The sequence below is a fragment of the Glycine soja genome, chromosome 7 (genome assembly GCF_004193775.1).
Source record: "Glycine soja cultivar W05 chromosome 7, ASM419377v2, whole genome shotgun sequence".
Taxonomy (NCBI): Eukaryota; Viridiplantae; Streptophyta; class Magnoliopsida; order Fabales; family Fabaceae; genus Glycine; species Glycine soja.
Window position 1 is genome coordinate 40744822 of NC_041008.1, and position 16936 is coordinate 40761757.

The 16936-nt window shown below is 32.3% G+C and overlaps 2 protein-coding genes and 1 pseudogene across 11 annotated transcripts; all 3 read left to right on the forward strand.

The window, feature by feature from the left end:
- The first annotated feature begins 733 nt into the window (after positions 1-733).
- Positions 734-6383, forward strand: LOC114419707 (replication protein A 70 kDa DNA-binding subunit B-like). Of its 10 annotated transcripts, none has more exons than XM_028385466.1 (12): positions 734-774; positions 3605-3768; positions 3846-4113; positions 4202-4286; positions 4438-4565; positions 4642-4732; positions 4832-4985; positions 5141-5298; positions 5371-5491; positions 5593-5763; positions 5852-5911; positions 6004-6383. In XM_028385466.1, exons 2-12 carry the CDS (start codon positions 3628-3630, stop codon positions 6034-6036), a joined length of 1410 nt encoding a protein of 469 aa, XP_028241267.1. In that variant the 5' UTR covers positions 734-774; positions 3605-3627; the 3' UTR covers positions 6037-6383. The 10 variants fall into 10 exon arrangements, with proteins under 10 accessions (XP_028241267.1, XP_028241268.1, XP_028241269.1 ...); XM_028385467.1 differs by having other exon boundaries at positions 740-774; positions 3614-3768; XM_028385468.1 differs by lacking the exon at positions 734-774 and adding an exon at positions 791-909.
- Positions 6384-8655: 2272 nt separating this feature from the next.
- Positions 8656-11462, forward strand: LOC114420693 (annotated as a pseudogene).
- Positions 11463-11501: 39 nt separating this feature from the next.
- Positions 11502-15265, forward strand: LOC114420694 (PI-PLC X domain-containing protein At5g67130-like). The gene is made up of 7 exons (XM_028386522.1): positions 11502-11511; positions 11616-11737; positions 13455-13553; positions 13706-14009; positions 14273-14496; positions 14592-14678; positions 15098-15265. The coding sequence occupies exons 1-7, from the start codon at positions 11502-11504 to the stop codon at positions 15263-15265; spliced, it is 1014 nt and encodes a 337-aa protein (XP_028242323.1).
- Positions 15266-16936: the final 1671 nt, after the last annotated feature.

Here is a 16936-nt window from a genome sequence, read left to right on the forward strand (position 1 = left end):
ATGAATTCTTTTAAAATTACTTTATTTTCTAAGATGTTAAATTTGATCAAATTAGAAAGGTTAATAACTTGTGATATATTTCGAGTTATGTGAAAAAAAATAGTTACTCAATTTTAATTTAGTTTAGCTCACTTTTTTTTTCTTGAGTCATTTAATTTAGTTCAATTTGAAAAATTATTAAGCCCACGCAGCCTAGCTAATGGACAATGATCAGACCTTCAATTTTTATTTTTATTTTTTTTATAATGATTTATATTCTTGTTTATTTGGACTGAATATTTTATATTAGATTAAATTTACATATTAAAAGTAATAAATAAAAGGCTTTAAAATCAATATATATATATGGAGAGTTTCATTATATTATAAATAAATTAAATATCGAATATTAACAAATAATTTGTTAATGTAGAATATGATACGAAAATAATAATTTATATAATATTCTTTTCATTATTTGGGTCACCATCATGATTTTATTGTTTGTTGCAACTATTTAAATTTTTTACAACACGACTCAGCTATCTCATTAGACCAAAGCATTCCTAAATTACTCTTAAGCTGCATAACCCTTTGCAATTGTTTTAGACAAATTTATGGGATCCGACAATAGAAATGTGATGATTAAAATATAGATTAGTAAAATTCAAGATATTTTCTTGTAGCCATTCAAATATATGAAGTTTCATTTCGAGAATATATATATATATATATATATAGTATGCTTGTCTAAGTAATACTTAATTTGGCGTTAATATAAAGTAGCAGATCGAGGTACGTGCAGTTACATTTGCATTCTTTCTGCTCTGCCATATTGCCTATATTCACACTGATCTTTTGCAGAACTAACTTCTCATTGCTACTTTGATCAGCACAAGTCTTGTATTTGCTTGTTACATTATTCTCATGGTACTTTGTCTTAACTATAATATATTCCATTGAAAAACTAAGGCGTAGCAAATCTTGAATCTTAGGCTTAATTTTTTGTGTTCTTAATTATTTTACAGTTTATCAATAGACTTAAATAAAGCTCTTAGAAATATTTTAAAGTTGTGACATATACTTGAACCATAAATACTTTGTTTAAAGACGTAATTCTTATAATAGACTTTACGTACACTCAATTAAAGTTACTTAATTAGCTTCTAAGCTTTATGGGATCTTCCCGAGATGTAGTGCCCACTAATTATTTGGAAAGTGATATCAAGGGGATTTTTAACCCACAAATTCACACGCATAAGAAAAGTGAAAGTTGATTCTAGATCCTTAATCACATGTGTCAACTTGCATTGACTTAGGGTAACATTTTTTTCTAAGAATTAATGCTTAGATTTTAATTGGAAAAAATCAAGATTTTAAAATTGTCAGATAATAATACCTCTTTCTAATTTTAAATTAAATTTCTAAAAATTTGTTGCAAATTGAAAAATAGGCTTCACAAATAGGTTTACAATTATTTTTAAAACTTTAGTTCAATCTCTTCTTCAATCTTATCTATGATAAAATGAAATATATGGTCAATATGCCGTCAGCCATTTATGAAAATCATGATACTTGATCATTACTATAATATCATGAACATTGTCACAAAAAAATTATATTTGAAGACCATTCAATGATTTTACTTCATGTTCTTCAAAATTCTGCTAAACCAAATAGTTTCATATATTGTATGAGTAGTTATAATATATTGTGCTTTCATTAAATATAAGACATTTTTTTTCTTTCTTGATGAGCATGAGACAATCTTTTTTGACTGCACCAGTAGACAATCTTACTTTCTAAGAAAATTAATTAATTAATCTCACAAGTCTTTTACGTAAGTTTCTTAACTACCGCATAGTAATATTTAATGAGGTCATTAATAAATGATAATAGGATTGGACAAGAATATTCGAGGTCCTATCTCCTAGGCAAGCATTATATTAGGACTTCTTGATAATATATGTGGAATATGTATTTTATAAAATTATTTAAAACTTAATTTTATTTAATTTATTTTTGAGATATAAAATTAGCTATAAAATTTGTATAATTAAGTTTAAAAATAAAATGTTTTCATTTGATAAAATAATTAAAATATTCAATTTCTTATGATGCAGTAGAAAACAAATAAGATTTATTAATTTAAATTTTCAAAATCTTCTTTCAACCAAAGGTACAAATGAAATGAATAGTTAATAAGGCCATCTCGGGTAGTAATCTCGTCAGAGTTGCTTAAATTCAAGAAACCGTTTTTTTCTCCGTTGGAGGTGGTCCAAGTGACAAATCATCAATATCTATATACTAAAACTGAAGTATGACAAATATACTAAAATGCCTATGACTGAGGTGTTGACATCTGTCCATTTTCTTGGTTTTATGGTCATTTTATGGTTATGGGTTGTTGGGTTGGTTTTATGCCACGTAGCTTGGTGTGTTGTTCAGTGTTTAGGTTTGGCATTTCCAGTTTCGGTAGTTTACTTCTGTTGGTGGTGTATGTGGCTTCTTCTGCAGTGTTTTTGGGTCCTTTCACTAACAACTTGGAACCTGCTGATTTATGTTTGGTTTCCATTCTTTCTTCTTCATTTTGGTGTCCTCTTCAGTTTCACTTTTTGCTTTTTGTTTTTAGTTGAGTTTTAGAGTTGCTGATGACTTTTGTCTTCAATACACCTGTTCTGTTGTTTAGCATTTTGGCATGAGGTTGTGATTTCCGGTTTTCTGTAGTTGAAGGTTCGAGTTTTGTTCGTCTGTTGTGCATGTGTGTTTTTGTCAGTTTTTTGTTGTTTGCTGATTTTGGTCTCTGCATGTTTGTTTTCTTCTAGCATGTGCTCTGTTCTGTTTTTTATTATTAAAAAATCCTTGCTTTTCTTTTCGTTGGCTTCCATTTGTCTGTTGGTCGTTGGATTGCATTTGCATGGTTTTGGATTGATCATATTATTCCTTTAGAGGTATAATTCTTTGGTTCTGTTTTTTTTCTGTTTGTTGACTTGGCTATTTTGTTTTTGTCTCTTTTCCCTGGCTTCGATGGTTGGATTGCATTTGCATGGCTTTTGATTGATCATATTATTCCTCTAGAGATATAGTATTTTGGCTTTGTTTTTCTGCTGTTTACTGACTTGGCTATTTTCTTTTTGGTTGAGGTCGTTGCATGTATTGGCTGAGTAGATCAACTGATAGTGTAATACTTTTTATGGTATGTTGGCATTGATGGAAATGTTATTGCATGTGTCGTTTAAGTCTGTGTTGGTGTTCTGTTTTTTGTAAACAAAACTTTGTTGTGTTTGTTTTCGGCCCCTTCCATTTGTTTGTTAATGGTTGCAATATTATTCCTTTGGAGATATAGTTTTTTAGTTCTGCTTTTCTGTTGTTTGCTGATTTGGCTATTTTCTTTTTGGTTGAGGTTGTTGCATGTATTGGCTGAGTAGATCAACGGATAGTATAATACTTTTTATGGTATGTTGGCATTGATCGAAATGTCATTGCATGTGTCGTTTAAGTCTGTGTTGGTATTCTATTTTTTGTAAACAAAACTTTGTTGGTTTTATTTTCGGCGGCTTCCATCTGTTTGTTGATGGTTACATTGCATTTGCATGGTTTTGGATTTATCACATTTTTCATTTAGAATTGGCAGTTCTATCCAATTTTATGGCAAGGATTCCTGACAAGATTAAGTCTATTGATGGGTCAAAAGAGACGCTTAAGCTTGCTGTGAGAATCACCGACCTTTGGTTCGTTGGGACTCCCAACAAGTTTGAGCAAGCGGAAATGGTTATTGTTGATTCTGAGGTATGTTTTTTGCTTTTTATTTGGTTGTTGGATTGTTGTTCATATGATCGATTGATTATATAGTTTGCATATTACAGGGTGATCAAATTCATGCTGTTTGTAAAGCGGACCACCTAAAGTCTTGGAAAGCTTATTTGAAGGAGAATTCCACTTATGTTATGCATAATTTCAAAGTGGTCAAGAATGATGGTCAATTTAGAGTGTGTGAACATGAGTACAAGTTAGCTTTTATTGGAGTGACTATTGTTAGAGAAGTTGATTTGCATGAACTACCTTTTAAGGAATTTAGATTTGTTGAATTTGGAAATGTCGTTGCTGGGAATTTTGTGGTTGGCCTGTTGGTTGGTGAGCCCAGTCACAATTTGTGCTTTCATTTTGATCATAACTTTTTTTCTTTTTTCAATGACCTATTTTTATTTTCTGGTGTTTTAAGATATTATTGGGGTCGTTGATCAGGTGCTTTTTCAGCATGTTTCATCAAAAAATACCAGGGTTGTTTTTAGAATGAAGGATTTGAGGTTATGGTTTACACCAATTTTTTATCCCTCCTATATATATTTGGTTATTGATAGTTTATATTGTCAAGGATTTTATTTGTCATGCTGGATGATGGTTATCTGTATTTGATCCTTATGAAGTGATAGATTTAATGTTGTTTCTTTGCTGTAGTGGTGAAGTTTTATCTTGCACACTTTGGGAAAATTATTGTATGCAGTTCTTAGCCTATTTGAATGAACGTGGAAATGATGGGCCGATCGTTATTATTTTGACACATGCCAGAATAAAAGATGCGCAGGGTAAGTGTGATATTGTCTTTACTGATTTAGGTGTTGATTAGATAACTTATCGTGTTGGTTTTTTTCGCACTTACAGGAAGTTATCTAGCTTCAGTGAGCAATTCGTTCAAGGCCTCAAAATTATTAATTAATGAACCTATATTGGAAATCCAGGAATTTAGAGAGAGGTATTTTGGTTATCGCCTTTACTTTGTGCCTGTTAAATTGGTGTATCAATTGTGTTGAGTGTTTTCTGTTGCTTTTTTCTATTTATTCGATTGGCTTAGGCTTTTAGATTTAGGTGTTAAGGTCAGCCCAGTTTTGCCACCTGGCGATCAAGGAAGTTCACAACTTTCAAGGGGAAGCCAACTATCATCAAAGGATGCATTTCTTTCAAAAGTTGAAGCCAAAACTATTTACGAGATCAATGGCATTTCTGAGGTGGTCCTGCTATTTGTGTTTATTGTGTATTCATTGCAATTAAAAGTCCAATTTGCCTAGATGTGTTCAGATGAACATATTATGCCTAATGTCTGGTGTTTATCTAATGCTGACATTTCATGGTTGGCAATTTGATTGTTATGGTTTTCTGTCAGGATGTTGTTTGTGTTACAGTGGGCACTATTAGCAAAATAGTCATGAATAATCATTCATGGTGTTATCCAGCTTGCGTTCAATGTCATAGAAAAACTGACATCCAAACAGGACCATTCACATGCGGATGTGGCAAAAATAATGACCAGCCTGTTCTAAGGTAATTGGACTTTTAGTCCATCAGCACGTTTTTATTCAGGATTTTGTATTTGACTAGCATGTGCATTGGTAGGTATAGAGTTGAAGTAATGGTTAGCCAAAACAATGACAGTAGCAAGTTTTTGCTCTGGGACCGTGAATGTGCTGAATTGATTGGTCAAACAGCTGATGAAGTGAATAGGGTCAAGATTGAAGTATGTTCGTGTCTTATCATATACTGCTTCTTATTTTATGTATTATATTTTGTTCTTTCAATTGTAGCTGGTGACTGGTGGATTTGTCTTTTTTCTGGCAGGATGGTGATGTTGATTTAAATGCTTCTCCTCAAGCACTTGATAGGCTGTTGGGTTATGTGCTTGCTTTTAAGGTTAGGATTCAATCAAAATTCAGGAATGTCGTTGTTCTTAGATGCTCAAATGAATTAGATTTGATCAATGTTGTGCTCGACATGCTGGCTGATACTGAGGTGCTGTTTTCTAATGTCTATTTTAGTTGTTGTTGCCATAGCGATATGATGCATGAGTTTGACTATTGTCAACTTATATATGATACAGGCATGTTCGAAAATAGATGCTTCGAACGTTGATTGCAATAATGCTACGCATCCTGAATGTGTAAGTTAACATTGTTGTCATGAGTGTTGGTCTGTTACATTGTTTTTTATTTATCAGTTTATCTTTTATGCAACAATCTCTGTTTGTGACAGTGGACCATGATCCAGTTGCAGGATTCCCTTTAACGCCCAAAAAACGACTATCATCTGATGAAGTTGATGATGAGTTAGGAAGCTCCCAAATTTCCCCAACCCAACTATCGTCTAACAAATTAACAAGCATTCTGATAAGAGTGAATTTAGCTAATTCCAGATTGTTTTGACTGTGTTTTCACGGTGCTGTTATAATATTGTGGGATTAAGCAAACAATTATGTAGTTTTGCTTATGACTACCTCTGACAATTCCTCTGACATTTCTTTCCACCATGCTGATGTTTTGGCCATTTGAAAATCCATTTTTTTGGATTCATGCTATTTTGTCTCTTGGTACTGTACATTTTTGTCTTTTATATTCTGTCAGTTCTGGAGCTAACTATGACTTATTTTTAACATCTTACAATTCACTCAATTGTGGGCAATTAAAGCTAAGCAATTGTCTGTTAGGGTGCTTTTTTGTGAAGCTTTTAGACGTCTTAAATTGACAATTGCACGTATCATGTGTTGCTACCGTAATATTAGAAGTGTTCTTATATTATATATGCCACTAAAAACAATTCATTTATTCAATATTAATGATTTGGTTACCCTCGATACAATTGGACTGCTTTTGATGATACAATTGATGATCTATATGCTTCTTACAAATTAATGTACGAATTAGACTAAATCTTAAAAACAGTGAAGGAGATAAATTGATGTACAAATTACATCAAATATTAAAAACAGGGAAGGAGAAAAAATTGAAAGGTACATGGGCAACTATATTGATAGTCGATACTTTCACGTTCTTAATTTGTTTCTGGCTAAACTATTTGATGAAATTCCATTCCCATCTGAATTGCATGAAAATAACAACAAAAAAGCATATTAATAAAAATAGAATCGCCAGGATTCTCTGAAATTTTTAGTTTCAGTTTTGGTTCTGGATCCACGTGCTCTTTAAATTAATAAAACTTTCTATACTGACATCATATTTCCTCATCTAGAATGTGTTTGACATGAATGTTATCATCCATATTAGTAAAAAATTCCTTCTAGATATAAGTGCAATCATTCCCACATACTCTATTTTTTCAGCTATCACTACTTGCCTAAAATCATGTGTTGTACATTTCAATTGTAATGTTTTAGTTCATTGATGGCTTATGCAAGTATAATACTGATTTTAACTAGAGCAGACCAAAACTATATAAAACAAGTCTAATCTATGGACAAAAGAAATCAAAAAAGAATTTGTGGTGCGCCAGACAAGCAATATATAACCAACTAATGCCCATCTCTGATATAACGTTTGGTAAAAAATTCAGTTGCATCTTTTGTTACATAATGTCAAATAAAAGATGTAAGATAGAAATTTGAGATTTCAAGTTGAACAGACAATCTAACAGATTTAAGCCTACAAATAAAACAAATTTCTGTTGCTGAATGGAAAGTTCATTACTATATATACAATATCTTTGATTGCAAGCTTAGTAGCAGTTACAGAAGTCAATATTTGTGCCAATGACTATCATCATTTCTATCTTACCTATTTTGAATTATGGCCTTGGTTTATGTGTCTAGATTGACACCAGACTCCTACATACACAATATCTTTCATTGCAAGCTTAGCAGCAGTCCCAAAACCCAATTTTATTCGCAACCAAGTGTCATGATTTCTATATTACCAATTTTGCTAGCTGTTAATGTTGAATCATAGTTTTGCTCTCTTATCTGGCATTCGTCTCATATTGTAAACCTATTCCACGTCGTCCAGATTTAAAACAAACTTCTCTTACTTTATTTCAAAATCATTCTTCTCTTTACCTTACAACTCACTCAATTATATCATTACCCTTTTTCAATATGCAGAATTACCAACATGCAAACATATCTAATCCAGCAAATGGCACCATCAATAGGCAAGCTATGATCCAGAACCAACAAGATGCCTTATCTCCCATTTCTTTCATCTTCTAAATTTATTGTACCTTCTGCAGATTTAAAACAAGCATTTGGTTCTTGATTTCAACATGAATCTACTGTTTAGTTTATAATTCACTCAATTCTGCCTTTAGTCATTTTCAACATGCAAAGAGATCTAATTCTGCAAAAGCCAGGATCAATAGGAAACGTATCATGCAGCAGAAATGACATCCTCATGCTCAGTCATCTTCACAGGCAACAATTAACTGCACTTCCGAATATGATAGTGAGACATCTGATATAGCATGTTCTGCAAGAAATCAATTTACATAGCTTGCTTAATCACATTTTCTTTTGTTTCCTCTCTGTTTTTTAGTCATTGCGTCTGATTCATCAGAAAGTGTAAATTTTGAATCCACACAAGGTACTGCAAAAAGAATGTTTCATGCTCTTTTTTGCTATGGTTCAAATATTGTTATTATATCTAATTCTAATTTTTGCAGGTTCAGACTCTAATTTTTTAACTGCCTATGAGAATTGTCAATCTCCAACTAATCAGCCTATAATCGACACTGAAGGTAATAACTATAATTCTGATTTATAATTTCAGATATCAGTGCACATGCTCTTAAATTAATATTCACAATTGTTATCATCATATTGTATTATGGTATTAAACAATTTCAAGATATTCTGATCTTGGTGATCAACTCATGCAATGTAGATATTGTAATGCATAAATGTGGTATGATGAAAGAATATCAAAAGATAAAAATTGTGGGAGTCCAAGGTTCAACTTATGTTGTGGAGATGGTAAAGTTGAATTGTCATTATTACAAAATCCACCCCAATATCTCCAACAACTTCTGTTTGATGATAATACAATTGATAGTAAAAATTATCAACATAACTTACGAGCATACAACATGACGTTTGCCTTTACTTTTGCTGGAATTAAGCAAGACAAAAAAATTAATAATTCCATAGGACCTCCTACAATTAGAATACAGGGCCAACCATGCCACAAAATAGGCAGTCTATTACCAATGCCTGGAAAAAAAACCCAAATTTGCACAGCTATATATCTTTGACACAAAAAATGAAGTGCAAAATAGAATTAATGCCATGAGGTAGAAGTTCTTTTATTTTTATTACTGAGAAAATTATTCATTCACCCATAATAGTTTGTTGCAGTTATGAATATCTTTAAATATTGTTTTTTCAGTCAATATTCTGGAATTCAGGGCCATATTGTTTCAAGTTTAACTCACATTCTGGATCAACACAATTCTCATGCTAAAAGTTTTAGAATGGCCAGGGATAGATTGGCAGATGATCAAGCCGATAATATCAAATTGCAACTGATAACTGCTCGGGGAAAAGATGACCGTGTATATAATATGCCTAATGTTCCCGAAATTGATGCACTTATTGTTGGCGATTTTCATCCAGGCTCAAAAAGAGATATTATTGTTGAAACTCAAAATGGAGAATTACAAATAATCCATGAACTGCACCCTGGCTATCTACCACTATAGTATCCTCTACTATTTCCTTATGGAGAAGATGGATATAGAGCTGACATACTTCACCGTTCTACTTCATCCAGCAAAAAAAGAAAGAGAAATTGTCTGACAATGAGAGAGTGGTTTGCTTATAGACTTCAGTCCAGGTCAAATGAAGCACATACTTTATTGCATTCTCGAAAATTATTTCAACAATTCATTGTTGAAGGTTATACCATGGTTGAATCTGAAAGACTTAGCTACATCAGAAACAACCAAAAGAAACTTAGAGTTGACAAGTATTGTAGCTTACAAAATTCATTGGATACTGGAACAGCTAAAGGCTTAACCAAAGGGAAAAGAGTCATCTTACCTTCAACGTTTGTTGGCGGCCCACGTTATATAGATCAACTTTACTTTGATGGTATGGCAATATGCAATCATGTTGGTTTCCTAAATATTTTTATTATTCTAACCTGTAATCCAAATTGGCCTAAAATTCGTAGATTACTTTCACCTTTGAATCTCAAACCAACAGACAAACCAGACATTGTATCACGAATTTTCAAATTGAAATATGAACAAATGCTCTCAGACTTAACAAAGGGTCAATTACTCGGAAAAGTAGTTGCATGTAAGTTGACTATAATTTTTATTCTTAAACTCAAATATAAGTTTATCATTTGGCCACTTTTCTTTATTCTATAATGCATATATTAATTTCTAAAATCTTACAATTTGACCGATACTTTTAGAGATATGAAATACATAATTATACTTTCCATATTAACATTATCATTTACCAATCACAGATATGCATAGTATAGAATTTCAAAAGCGAGGACTTCCTCACGTCCATTTATTGTTATTTCTACACCCAGACAATAAATATCCATCTTCAACTGACATTGACCAGATAATATAGGCAGAAATACCTTCCCATGAATATGACCAAAAACTCTACAGATTGGTGGAAAACCATATGATACATGGCCCATGTGGAATTTTACAACCTAACTCTCCATGTATGAAAGAAGGAAAATGCAGTCGTTTTTATCCTAAACAATTTCAGCCTCAAACTCTTTTGGATTCAAACGATTACCCAGTCTATCATAGAAGAAACAATGGTCATTCAATTTCAAAGAATGGTATTATCATTGATAATAGATACATAGTACCTTACAATCCAAAATTACTGAAAAAATATCAGGCACATATAAATATTGAATGGTGTAACCAAAGTACTTCAATCAAATATTTATTTAAATACATAAACAAAGGCTATGACAGAGCGACAGCTGTTATGGTTTCTAATAGCAATGAGATAACTCAAAATGACGAACTTAAAGAATATTTAGATTGCAGGTAATTTTATCTTAACTTGCATAATTTATTTGCTCACTATTACTTTTACTGATCAATCTATATGGCAGATACATTTCTCCCTGTGAAGCTGCTTGGAGAATATTTGCTTTTCCAATCCACGGGAGAAAGCCTGCTGTTGAGAGATTGTATTTTCATCTTCCAGATCAACACAATGTTCTTTATGAAGATCATGATGATATAGATGATGTACTATCCAAACCAACTATTTCAGATTCAAAATTTCTAGCTTGGATGAACACCAATAAATGTTTTGCTGAAGGCAGGAATCTTACTTATTCACAATTTGTGTCAAAGTTTGTATATAATAAAAGAAACAGATCACGACAACTCAGAAAAAAAAAGGATATACCATTGGAAGACTCATATGGGTGCCACCAACCACAGGAGAATTGTTTTATTTAAGAATGATGCTTGGCAGCTGCAAAGGACCTACTTCATTTGAGGATATCAGAACTGTTGCAAATATCCAATATGCAACATATAGAGAAACATGTTTTGCCATGGGTTTTTTACAAGATGACAGAGAATATGTTGAAGCAATCAAAGAGGCTAAGGACAGGGGCACAACTAATTATCTAAGGAAATTGTTTGTATTAATCCTATTAACAGGTGCCATGAGCAAACCTGAAGAAGTTTGGAACCAATGTTGGCATTGACTAGCTGATGACATTGCATATCAACATAGCAAATCAACAATGAACTTAGGTAAGTCGTGACTGTTTCTACGTTGCACACCAATAGTCATAATCATTCACTAAGAACTTGCTTTTTATTTCTTATTCACTAACAACTTGCTTTTTATTTCTTAGAATTGCAGATCAATGATGATACTCTTAGAAATTTGACATTGATTGAAATTGAACAACTATTGCACATAAACCAAAGATCACTGAAAGACTATCCTACAATGCCATTGTTAACTCGTTGGCAAGTGTACCAAATCGTTACAAGTAGTAAAGTTCTCGGAAGTTCGAGTGTCGAATCCACAGGGACTTTGTTTGTACTTAGATTAATGCAAACCCAATTTAAAAGCAAGAGATAAGAATTTAAAATAAAAGATAAAGAAAGATAGAAGATAAAGTAAAGAAAAGATAAGATATTTAAAGATAAAATTAGAAGATAAAAGAAAAGATAAGAGATTGAAAGATCAAGATAAAAGATAAAATATTTAAATTGCGATATGATAAAGATAACTACTTCTACGAAATTCAAATAAAGGAAAAATAAAATCTATATAATAAAATTACTAAAACCTAACAAGTCTAATCAGCCTAGATATATGAATTCAGGATTTGTCTGTTATCAATACCAGTAAACTAATTATGCCCCACATCTATTCATCTACTTGTCCCTGATGCCTCACGATGACAAGCCTACCTTAATTACCTATCTTCCAAATGCCCTTTGCGAAGACTCAATAACTAAGATGCATTAAGATTACATTCTAGATGTTTGCTAAAGCATGGGCATTGGGACATTAAGTCATGCTAACCCAATAATTTCTTTAAAGCTTCTCCTTCGTGCTCATTGCAACAGAACATTAGGTCCCCACTTTCTTTCTTTTCAACTCTTTTTTAACTGAAAAAGTCTGTAAGTGGTTGATTATAATTATAAGGTTGCATGCTGCAGGATAAATCGTTATTGTGAAAACTTCGCCCAAGATTGTGTCATGTGAGAATCTATATTTTAAATTAACTGATCAACTAGAAATTTTTTACACGGTTGTATAGCTCAATGGCGGACCTACAGCCACTTGAGGGTGTGCACTTGCACCCCCTCATTTTTTAAAATTCATTAAATTTGTAAATAAAATTTTATATTTTTATATTTTATTTATCTATATTTATATAATTGAACCCATTGATTTTATTTTTTATAATTTACATCCACTGACTTAGGGTCTTGGATCCGCCACTGGTATAGCTCAAGTGGTTACTAGTTTAGTTGGATTTGTTAGGGACTTAATGTGAAATGGGAATCTTTCAATTTTCTTAATGACATACTTACATTGTTGAAGGCCACCAGTGACGAGGATAGCTTTATCTGGTTTCCTACGAACAAGAATGTCTTGCATGTGGGAATTTATATATTAAATTGACTAAACAAGTAGGATTTTTTTTCCATGGTTGAACAGTTCAAGTTGTTACTAGTTTAATTTGATTAGTTAGGGACTTAGTTTGAAACGTTAATTATTTTTCTGAAGATTCTCTAATTTTTTTTATTGACACGTTTGGAATTGTTGGAAGCACAATAGTGATGAGGAATGGGTCAAAGTTCAAACATATGCAAAACAGCCAAAGACATCTAATTTGTATTCACACAGTAAAATTACTTCGTTGAATAGATTGGTGACAATTGGTCACTTGATCGGAATTATTCACCAACTTTTGTACAGACTGAATAGCATCATTTAAAAAATAAAATAAAAGATACCTAGTACAAACTACAAAGTGTATGCCAATAAAATTTGATCCAGTTCCAGTTGATAAAGAGTAAACTCATCTCACGATGACGTGCATTCGATTTTCACTGTCGATGAGAAAGAGAAATTATCCCTCGTGAATTTACCAATCCATAAAAGAAATCTAAAATGATTTCAGCTCAAGAGCTTTGGCACCTTATGCTTACATTTCACATTTCTCTTGCAGAATGGAGTACGAGGGTTGATGCTAGACATGTATGACTTCCAGAATGATATTTGGCTGTGTCACTCATTTGGTGGCCAGTGCTACAACTACACAGCTTTTGTCAGTAAGAAATGACTTAGTTGTTGGTATTCCAAATTAAGGATAATCAATAATGCAATTACAAAACACTACTATTTCTCTGTGACCATGAAATCTGGTTTATGCTTTTATATCATAATAATTAGTAGTTGTCTGAAATGTGAACAATGCAGCAACCTGCCATAAATGTTCTCAAAGAGATTCAAGTGTTTCTAGATGCAAACCCATCAGAGATTGTTACCATTTTCATTGAGGATTATGTTACATCGCCAAAAGGCCTAACAAAGGTGTTTGATGCTTCTGGACTGAGAAAATACTGGTTTCCAGTGTCTAGAATGCCCAAAAATGGTGGAAACTGGCCAACCGTTGATGATATGGTCAAGAAGAATCAACGTTTAGTAGTCTTCACTTCAAAATCATCTAAGGAAGCTTCTGAAGGGATAGCTTATGAGTGGCGATATTTAGTAGAAAACCAATGCAAGTACTACAAGTTCCTAAAATTTAAGTTTGCTAATAACATTATTTATAGAGAAATGTTACCAACATAGTAGTACTTTCTAAGACATTGTTTTAAGCACACTATGACTGGAATTTATTAGAAATGAGTCTTACTCTTTATTCAGTGAATCTCAGATATGTTTTTGTAATTTTCAATGAATTTTAACCAATACTAAAGAGTGTGTTATCGATAATACTCTTAATGGTAAATGGTAATGTAGTTTTGAGAATGCAATTTGCAGATGGAAATGGAGGCATGAAGGCTGGTTCGTGCCCAAATCGTGCGGAATCACCATCTATGAACACAACATCAAGATCACTAGTTCTAGTGAATTTCTTTAGAGATCTTCCTGATGTAACTAAATCTTGCAAGGACAATTCAGCTCCTTTGCTTAGCATGGTCAATACATGCTATGAAGCAGCTGGCAAACGTTGGCCTAATTTCATTGCTGTTGATTTCTACAAGGTATTGCAACATTAGCCAAGATTGATATTGCCAACTTATACAGTTAGAGAATTTTGATGTAAGTAAACATAGTAAACCTTACATTGATGTTTCAGAGAAGCGATGGAGGAGGAGCCCCAGATGCAATAGATGTTGCTAATGGTCATCTAGTGTGCGGGTGTGAAAACATGGCCTCCTGCAAGGTTTGCAGCAATCGAATTTACAGTTCCACTCGGCTAAATGAAATTATTACATAGTCTGAGAACAAGTGGTCCAACTAATCTATACTAATTTATATACTAATTTATATTGAAGAGTTAATAACATGACATATAGAACTAACATGACGTTGGTCTGAAAAGAATTAGATTTTATCTCCTTAAATATGGTATTAAATTCGAATCTTATAGATGAGAAAAATGTAATTGAGAAAAGAGATCCTATCAAAAGTGGTTAGTCAAATTTATGATGAAAATTAGTAATTGACAAAGCTAATGAATACTTCGCACCTATAATATGATTAAAAAAAAACATGTGACAGAAATTAGTTGAGATAATGTAGTCTACCATATAGTACTCTCACTCTTTTAAGTTTGCTTAAGATGAATTTGCATTTGTGCAGGCTAATATGACATTTGGAGTGTGTCAGCTACCTGAGGCTGAAGCCACTCCTCCCCGTGCAGCAGCAGCAGCACGTGACACTAGCTTTGGTATTCGAAATTGCAAGCCAGTTTATTTGCTGTGGTCTTTTGCCACCACTGTTTTTGGGGGCATGCTCGTGTCATTGTGAACAGACATTTCTCTTAACAAAAATCCAAGTAGAAAAGGGTAGGAGAAAGTGTGAAAAGAAACCATTTTTGGGGGAGAACGCTGAATGGAGCGTGAACATTTGGTGCAGTGCAATGATTTTTATTTTACTTTGATTTTGAGACAGGAGCTTTGGAAGGTGTAGTTGTAATTTTATAGTCATAGTGGGTATGCAAATGCAATTGGCTCTCTAACTTAGTATTGCTAAGTTATTAGTGTGCAAACATGTGGTGAGGTTATGGTATCATTAATTTAACGCGCACTCAAGAAAAATATAGAAGTGAATTTGGGAGGCTGTATGTTCATGAAATGCCCATCCAATTAACAATTATCCTTGGGTATATTTGACATATTTATACACCTTGTGCAAGAAAAGCCATTTATTTTATATAGCATTAAGTTTTTCTTTAAAAAAAAAATCCTCCTTTAGTAATGTTATTATGTATGAATTATGTCCTATAAAATTATAAGATATCAACTATAATAGAATGGGTTACATACTTGTAAAACCAAGGTTGTTATAGAATTTGGTGGCCAGGATAAACAACATATGATAGGGTATATTATTATATCTTATTTATTGATAATAATTATTAGTGCAAAAGTTATTTCAGGTGGAGAATAACATTAAAAATAAATAGGATAAGCTAAAGAAAATTTTCTTTTTCATTGTCACTTCAAATTATACAAGTTTTTTATTCTCTCATAAAATCATTTTGAATCATTGTTATCATTATTATTATTGTTACAACCTTCATCATTGTGATCGTTATTACAATCACCATTATCGAGTTGTCATAGTCACCACAATTGTAATTACTATCAAATGCACTCTCACCACACTCCTGATCTAACCAATATTGTCATCATCACAATAATTGTTACTATCATTATCGTATGGTCATCTCATTATAGCTATTGATATTATTCATTATCATTGTCACCATTGTCATTGCCAATATTTTTATTAGTATAATCACTATCTTAATCACATCCTTGTGAATGCTATCATTATTTAAACTTAATTTATAGAAAAAATACTTAAATAAATATTTAAATAAAGATATAAAATTAGCTTATTATCTCAATAAGCCATAATCACAACTCATGCATAGTTGTTCATTTACCAAATTTTATCCCATTTTAGATCCCATATTCTAAAAAAAAAAAAAAACAAGGTAGAGCCATCTTGCCAACCCCATAATCTAACAAAAAAAAGGCTCATCTTGCCATCTTTGAACCCATTAAGGGGTTGCTCTTAACCCCATTGGAATTGCTCTTGGCCCCTATCAAGGAGTTGGTAACTTTTTTTACTCCAAGAATGCCCTTCCCACAGAATCATAATTTTGTTGAATAAAATGCACAATGAAATCCCGATTCTATTACGTAACCAAATTTGTCCCCCTTATCACAACATAATCGTGATTCTGTTGTATACTATACAACAGAATCACGATTGCCATATATTTTTGTTCTCCCCAAACATAACAACAAAATCATGATTATGTTGTTATTTTTTTGGCACCCCCCTATCACAATAGAATCATGATTCCGTTGTTATTTTTTTGGCATCCCCCTTATCACATAGAATCTTGATTTTGTTGTTTAAGTTTTTTAATCATAATGGAATTGTGATTATATTGTTATTTTCCTT